At 38.9% G+C, this 8,764-nt stretch overlaps 1 protein-coding gene across 2 annotated transcripts in view; it reads left to right on the top strand.

Moving 5' to 3' along the window:
* The window catches only part of castor2 (cytosolic arginine sensor for mTORC1 subunit 2), a 25,219-nt gene continuing 16,455 nt past the window's right edge, over positions 1-8,764 (top strand). Inside the window, exons 1-2 of one of the 2 annotated variants that reach the window (XM_026181390.2) lie at positions 1-304; positions 4,443-4,583. In XM_026181390.2, the coding sequence (XP_026037175.1) occupies positions 4,471-4,583 (113 nt within the window). In that variant the 5' untranslated portion in view covers positions 1-304; positions 4,443-4,470. Of the gene's footprint in view, positions 305-4,162; positions 4,291-4,442; positions 4,584-8,764 lie in introns of those variants that run through there. The other variant, XM_026181389.2, reaches the window with a different exon arrangement.

The following is an 8,764-nucleotide window of genomic DNA, read 5'->3' as shown; positions in this document are numbered from 1 at the left end:
AGAGTATGATAAATAAGGATTATTTGAACTCTGAGTCATGAAAAGCTACTGCAATAGAATCTAAGAATAAAAGTATTGGGAGTGAGCATAATTAGTTTCATTTGATTCATTGACTTTCATGCACAAAAGACCTTGGACTTGATTACCGGTATTGTCAAATTAAACTATTTTGCTCTGAGGCAAAAAAAAATCCTGTTACAAGCTGAGCTGAACTCCTGCTCTGCTGGATGGGGATCTGGGGCTTTTGAGGCTCGGTTATCGTCTTGGGCTGCTGGCCATGGTGAGACTGCAACAAGTAATCCAGGTGAGTTTTCATTCCCACGGAAATACTGCAATTTTATCCAGTTACCAACATCTTAAATTCACACAGAAGGTTCCTTGGCCATCTACCATAGTCCTCCCGTGTTTGGGCAAAATAGAGGAGGGTCTCTCTCTTGCATGAGGCTCATAAAGGACCCTTTGGCATCACATTTAAAGGCACTGGGTTCTCTTTTTTTAACATGCAGGATTAACCTAAAACACCCCAAATCTTTTCCTATGTTTAAACAAATTTTCATAAACAAAAATGCCCTGTGAGTAAAAGCGAATCCAAGTGTGTTATGTAATAACAAAACTGATACAAGATGTGTTATCCCTGACCCAATGAGGCACGTGTCTTAAAATGTAACACATTATTTAGTTTTTTTTAATACAATTGTTTTTATATATATATATATATATATATATATATATATATATATATATATATATATATATATATATATATATATATATATATATATATATATATATATATATATAGTGCTGAATAACAATAGTCACCTCAACACACTTTACATTGTAAGGTAAAGACCCTACAATATTACAGAGGAAACCCTCAATGATCAGATGACCCGCTATGAGTAAGAACTTTGCGACAGTGGGAAGAAAAAACTCACTTTTTATAGGAAGAAACCTCCAACAAAACCATGCTGAGGGAGGAGCCGCGTCTGTCGACATCTGGGCTTGTTTCACATCGTAGGATGAAGATGTTGAACATCAACATAAATTCCATGACTCAAAGTTTTTGTCATGATCATACTAAAATAATTACGATTAGTGTAGACACAGAGCTCACAATGTCGGACCCAGATTATTGTATTTTAGTACTGCAAACACCCAAATGCGCTGTTAATTAAAGCCTCGAAAACCTAATGAGACAACACGAACGTGGGGTTTCAAAGGCCACAAGGGGTCCAGAGCAATCGGCTGCTTTTATCTAGTAGGTAATCCAAAGGGTTGGTGTGGATCAAAGAAGAATCAGTGGCAGCAAAGCAGGCATGTATCAAGCTGATAAATCGGAGTGAATCAGTGTGATACAGGTATAATAGCATCTGCTGAAATACACAATCCTGCACGCCGACAGTGAACAAAAACCAGGCTGTATGTGGATGACCCATATATGTAAAAAACTTGTTGAAGCAGGCGATGCGACATCAAAAGTTGTTTTTCCTCAAAAAGCGCAGTGCAGTCCAATTTAATTGCACCCTGCATAGCTGTGAATACAAGTTTCCACTGCAGCCTCCCAGGAAGGGGTAACCATTCACGCTTATGAACTCAAGCGCTGGAAATTCAACAATTACTGTGAATCTAACTAACGGGAAGCTTCTGAGTGCCCCTTACTGCTACTCAAAAGATACCTAGTGTTACGAAATGAGGAAGCTGAGAAAGGTTACTTAAGACAAAGAAATACATGGCAACAAATAGCAATGTGTTCACCTTACATTTTACATGGGAAAATAAAACTGAATGAATTAACTGGAGCAATAAATGTAAGACATAAAATGCTCCATGCAAACAAAACTGCCTCTGATACACCTCAAGAATAAAGAGGTTAGATTATTGTTTTGAAAATGCGGAAAAACACACCTTAGTACACTGCCCAAAAATAAATAAATGAAAGGAACACTTTTTAATGACATTATAGGATCGAATCATTTAAACCTCTGGGATGGATTGGATTTGGATTTTGCAGACTTTCACTGGAATTCTTAATAGGAGCTCGAAAGAGATGTCAGAACAAATGAATGAGGCCGTGATTACGTCAAGTATGGCTGTGTGAGATATTTGTTGACAGTCCAAGTCTAGAACACAGGAGGGTGGAGTAACTTAGAGCAAGCATTTAAAGGTGATTGTTCACTTCAATCAGGGAAGAAATCACGTGACTCAAAACACTACACATCACCAGGGAATACAAACCCACCAGGAGATTCAAACACACTATAGAAATCAGAGATGAGAGCTGCAGAACTGAGGTTTACACAGGCATGACCAAAGAGGGATGACGCAACCATGAACAGAGCGAGTCAGAGACAATGTATACAAGAGGGGAGACAACAGGTGGGACGCACAGCTGGAAACAACAGATATAAAGGATAGACGTAAACACCACACAATTGCCATAGAACAATAGTTATCAAAATAAAATAGGAAGACGCAACTGAACAGGGAACGAGGGGCTAACTTGACACAAGGGAGGACAGAAGTACTACACAAAGGAACATAGAAAGAAAGCCTGGAAACGAAATACTGGCTAACCAAAGAACAGAAACCTCGACCCCAAGGAAAACCTAAAATGCAGGATTTTAATAAATAAGCAAAATTTAAATAGGCTACAAGAAAGGTAATAATAAATAACAAAAAAGCTGACAACCCCATATTTCAAATAGACAAGGAAAACACCTAATCATAAAACATTCTCACAATCCAAAAATGTCAACTCGCAAAAACTCAAAACTCAGGGTCCAAAACCCAAAGGTCGCATTAACTTATTTGTCTTATTTTTCTATGAGCTTTTTGACATTTAAAAAGTACTGATTCCTTTTTATATTTATGTCATTTAGTCCAAGCAGAAATAGGTTTTGGTCGTGCCGACTCCTCCCCAAATATTTTCAAACACAGAGAAACAGAGTTCTTTTAGCCTCTGTGCATGTACATCTGGTATATTTAAAAATATAAAGAAGTTACAGTTGATTGCATTAACACTTTCTAGTGTGTTATTCTGGGCTGTGTATTTATAATCTGAGTAAGAGTTAACCCTCTGCTGAGATTTAAGCTTCCTTACTTTGTTCCAAGCATTTAACTCATAACGTGAACTCTGATGAACAGGATATAAGCAGATTATAAAACTCTGATATCATGAATTTTCTTAATCAGTACTTTTTCCACAGTTATTTGAACACATTTTGAAAATGCAGCTTCTTAGTTGTACATATTTAAAGGACTATTTCTATTCAGATTTTATTATGTTGGTGCTGTTTAATTCCATGCATTAGTACTGACTTAATGTGTGCACAGAAAGCCATTACAAGAGCAACATGGCAATCAAACAATCTATGGGAAAATTCCAAAACAAAGGTATTTTTATTATATATGCTCCTATATTACATACATATAAAATATACAACATATCTTTGCATTAGAACATACAGAGGTTATTTTGCATTTGGAGGCTTTGCTGCTGGAAGCACATACTGGTGGCAGCGGTGGTTCTCCTGGTCAGTCTCACACGGACAAAAAAAATCCCCCACTAATCATTGTAGTTTATTCTGCTTTGTGGCGGCACCCTTTATTGTACCTTGCGGACAAAAACTACAAATCCCATACTGCCGCGCTACACTGCAGCCCCGCCCCCTGCGTTTGAATGGCAAGTTGTTTGTTTCACTCCAACCAGCTGCTAACTATTCCAGTCGGAGAGCAAACACGGGGAGCAGCGGTCCTCTGCTCTCCATTTAAGAAGGCCGACAAGCTGAGGGAAGCTGGCTAGAAAGCAACTTCCGTTTAAACATTTTTCTTCAAAGTAAGGGCATAGAAAAGAAAACCACATTAAAACTGCCTTTACCCATTCAAATCAATGAGCCTTCAAGGTGGTAGAGTCGATATATTTGGGAATACTGAGGTAATAAACCTTGGAGCCAATTCCCAAGATTATTAAAAATAATAATCCTCAAATCTAAGAGACACAAACTAGGTAGTAGTTATTTCTAATGGGAAACTTATGCAAATGTTTATACTACTACTACTAATAATAATAACAACAATAATAATAGTTTAAGACAGCAGATATAAACAGCAGATAATATAAGACTTAGCAGAGACTTGGAATGGATATTTTTTAAGGCAGATAAAACATTTGGGAGCCTCCTCTCCCTGGCAAAAAAACAAACAAACAAAAAACAGCTGCCGGGCGCTTTTATTTTGAAAAACACCAGACAGGAAGTGTCAACGTTTCCGTTGGAGGTTTGACAGCAGGTCCGTTTTTACCTCTTTGCTTTCTTTATTCCACCCTGTCGCCCTGCTTCTTTCTCTGTTAAATACGTCTCGGCCTGCCCTCTGAGTGTATTTATTTATTCATGCATCTAATTTGAAAATATTTAGCTTTTTTTTTCTTTTTTACATTTTAGTCCTTCCTCAAATGAGAAGACGTAAAAGATGGAGCTTCATATTTTAGAGCACAGCTTGAAAGTGGCGAGTATAGAGAAAGAAGGGATCCAGATTTGCACTCACGGATTAATAAAACTCGCCTTCCTGGCCTCCAAAACAAGGTAGGTAACTTCCCATTCGTGACGTCCACGTAAAAACACAACCTTTGAATGTTTTTCCATTGTCCTAAGTGCTGTTTACTGTTAACATTAGAGCAAAGTAATGCCCGGGGCTGCATGGACTTGTATGCTTGTGTTACAGAAGGTAGCGGTATTCGCTGGTGCTCCAGCCAGGTCCTTCACAAATGCGGCTGTATGTTTAATAGTCTCTGCTTCCAGTTTCCAGGCCTATCCTTGTTCTGTAGTGTCATTTTGTAGCTCCGTGCCATCTGTAGCTGGGTTGTAGCCAGCAGAAGTGTGTGTTTGTGTGTGTGTGTGTGTGTGTGTGTGGGGGGGGGGGGTGTTTTACCTCTGTCAGGACTATTATAACAACATCAGGGAAAACTTAAACAAGCAGCAGAGGACATTTACACTCTATATATGCTGAATCCTGTCCAGCTGAGTGGATGTTAACAGCCAGTCAGCCTGGCGAAACTTTCATTTAAATAGCCCTGGCAGTGACAGGATAGCAGGCCTGTACACTTACCATAGCTCTGTTGTGCAGTTTTTAACACTCTGTTAAAAATAAGCCTAAGCAAATTAGTTCACACTCGTGTGTGTGTGTGTGTGTGTGTGTGTGTGTGTGTGTTTTCTTCCTGGCTATTTTACAAGAGGGAAAGACAGACCTAGTGTGGCAGTGAGCTGGCAATCATGTCTCCCTATTTACTGAGAAGTTACTGATTAAAAACAACAACAAAAATAACAGTCAGATTACTGATTATTACCTGATGTAATTAAGATTAGCTCAAGGAGCATGGCAGCGGCTGTTGTTCTCATTATCAGCAGATTAGGCTTTTGTTTAATCTAATAGTTGATTGGTCTGTACGAACAGGGAGGAATGCACCAACCATCAGCCAAAATTCAGCAAATACTACATTCACATGTAAAACACAGGGGGAATTGAATCCTCGTGTTTTTGGAAGCTGAGACTGTAAAATGTTTGCTACTTTTGCTGGAACACTTGCGTCAAAGAGTGGCTTAATCTAATCAACCACTCAGTTCAGTCAAATAGCTACAACTCTTTGACTCAATAACATAATGTCATCACCAGCTGCCCCTCTCTGTTGGACTTGTCTCATTTTTGATTACATCTACGTACAGTACTGTGCAAAAGTCTCGGCCACCCCTTTCTTTATGTTTTGCTTCCATAAAGCCAGACTTCCTTATATTTTTTTAAGTGGTCCAGTGCAGTAGTTCTGCAGGCTTTCTGAAAGGTCTTTCAAAGTTTTTCTTTGGACATCGGCGTTGTTCATCTATAGCAGAGGAACTGATGATGATGATCTGAAGGTCAGGTCCTTAAGAAATATGAAAAACAAGTTGCAAAGACCTGACATAGGAGGTCTCATGGAGTGACCATTTTCAAACCAAATTTGAAAATGCTGGTTTAAATCTTCATTAATATGTATGCAGGTCAGCAGAGAGAGACAACAGTGAGTGCCAAAGGCCATTTTTAAGACATGGTGGAGTCATGGTTTGAGGCTGTATTTCAGCCAGTGGTGTTGGAGATTTTCTCAAAGCTGATAAAATTGTGAACGAAGAAAAATAACATCGGATTTTGATCCAACATGTAATACCTTCTGAAAAGTGTCCGATTGGCAACGGCTTCATTTTTCAGCATGACAATGATCCCAAACACATTGTCAGAGCAGTAAACACATAGAAAAATACACATGGACACTATCAGTCATGGATTAGCCTGCCCAGAGCCCAGATCTCAACATTACTAAAGCAGTGTGAGATCATCTTTACAGAAAAATGGGTATAAAGACAGCCAACATCGAAAGAAGAGCTTTGATTGTCTTTCAGGAAACTTGGACAACTATTCCTGAAGACTACCTAAAGAAATGACAAGAAAACTTATCTAAGAGAGTTCAGTCTGTGTAGAAAAATAAAGGTGGTCATAGCAAAAGTTGACTTTAAAGTGTTAGAATTGTACAAACAAAACTCCCTATAGGATTTTGGACACAGATTTTACTTAGTCATGTGGTCAGAAATGCCTAGATTCCTACCAAATAAACTAACAGAGACTCGCTGCCTTTACTGTGTGTGGACTGATTATGATTACAGCCATGTGACGCTCCCCAAAAGCCCCAGTTTGAGTGTTAGTTACCTTAAAAATCAGCTGTTTCAAGTGCAGTGTCATAGTTTTGAGCTTTTAGTTTAGTAATCATTGTTTCCACCACACACTGGTGTGGTAAAATAGGAAATGCAGAACTTATGTGTCAGTGTCAGGAAACATGACACCTGTGGTTTTGTCTTTTTGTTTGTTTTCTTTAAACTAACTGTTGTTTGTCAGGTTGTCTTGATATTTTCAGTTAAAGCAACAGCCAGAGGAGTTATTATCCATGTGATTTTGCACTTTATTGTCACTTATCTCATTTTACTTTGATTTGATTTAGAAAGGGACAAAAATAATCACATTTTAAAAAGAGCTACACAAGTTATACAAGCTCCAAATCAGAATCTGAAGTAAGACAAGCTCATCAGACATTCTCATTCGGCCCAGTCCAGTTAATGGTGCACTGTGGTGCAGTGGTTGGGACTGTCTCCTTGCAGCAACAAAGTCCTAGGTTTTGATCTCCTAGTCAGCTTTCTGGTTGGAGGTTGCCTGCATGGTTATCTCAGGCTTTTTCCCACAATCCAAAGGCACGCATGTGATTCTGAATTGGCCGTGGATGTGAGGTAGTTAAAATCATAGTGTGAAGTGCTGCATGAATGTCTTTGACTTTGAGAGGTCAGTAAGAGTAGAAAAAAAGAAAAGCAATGCTTGTCCACTTCCATTTTCATCAAATTTTCCAGCCACCTAAATGGATATATGTAAAAGAGCTGTTCTCTCACTGTATTCACAAGTGCAGAGTGTTACATGCATTTCCTGTGTGCGTGCTGCCTGTGGGTGTGATAATGCACTTCGTCCATTTTCTCTGGTGGTACAGCAGAAACGGCTGGTTTGGGTGCAAAGAAAGAAGCTTCACTTAACTTTGTTTTGTTTGTTTTTTTCCATTCAGTTTTAACTTGGCGTTTTGCACTTGTCTGTTGTGAAATCCCCCCCGCCACCGCCTCCTGTTGGAGAGCCAGTTAAGGATTGTGAATACAAGCATGAGTTCAGATTACAGATCTGCTCTTGCAAACATGGGTGTAGATTTCAGAGACGATGCAGGGAGTACTTACAAACTAATATTTAGAACACATGCATTTATCTCTCGTGTAAAAAGCAGACGGCTTATTTAGAAAAATAATCACATTACCCAGAGGAACGCCACTGACGCGTCAGTGCTTTTCTTCAGCAAAAGGTCTTATTTACTCCCAAAATGTGACTTTAAATTCAGTCAACAACATTGAAAGTTCATACAAACACTGAATGTTTCGTGGGAAAGGTAACAATCTCTATCTCGATCACAATTACGCTATTGCCAACTGGAGTGTTTAATTAAGGTTTTAGCAGTTGATTTCACAGCAACAATGCGCAACAAGTTGAGGAATACATCTTTTCCCTAACAACCGGTGGTTGCCAAGTGGTCAACAACCAGTCTCGAAGCCCATGTGACTGAGGACTCACACTCACATACAACAACAAGCTCAAACTGTGCTTGTATGTGTGTTGACATAGCGGTGAAATTTTTGAGTAAGAAAAGCTGACTATACTTGTTTGAATTTGACACATAATACATGTTTTTCCAGTAGGGTGCTGGATTTTTCTGTTGTCTTCGGGTTTTTTCCCCCATATTTAAATAAAGACATTTTTAACTTTAAGTTAATGCAGAAAAGAAAATGCACTGGGTGCTCAAAATCTCCTTCACAAAGGCCCCCAGATGCTGTACTTCCTCCCCAGTGTATGAGGGAAACCTACATGAATGCTGCTGGAAGGCAGAGAAACAGAGGAACATATTAAAGTTTCATTTTATTTGATTGAGTAATCATAGCTTAAAGGACTTTTACTCTTTTCAGCCTTACTTGTACACAGTACTTGGTGATTTGTGCACATCCCTAAGTCATGCACTGTGTTTCAAGCTGGAGGTTTATGTGGTTGCCATCTATTAATGATTACATAAATTCATTGTTTGACTGTAGGACACGAGTGTCCGTTAGAGGACACTGGTTTTGCAATTTGTTTCTTTTTGTAGTTGTTTCTTTTGCTTTCCCCATGA

This window comes from Astatotilapia calliptera, chromosome 10 (genome assembly GCF_964374335.1).
Source record: "Astatotilapia calliptera chromosome 10, fAstCal68.1, whole genome shotgun sequence".
NCBI classification, from domain to species: Eukaryota; Metazoa; Chordata; class Actinopteri; order Cichliformes; family Cichlidae; genus Astatotilapia; species Astatotilapia calliptera.
This window is presented reverse-complemented; position numbering and strand designations above follow the sequence as displayed.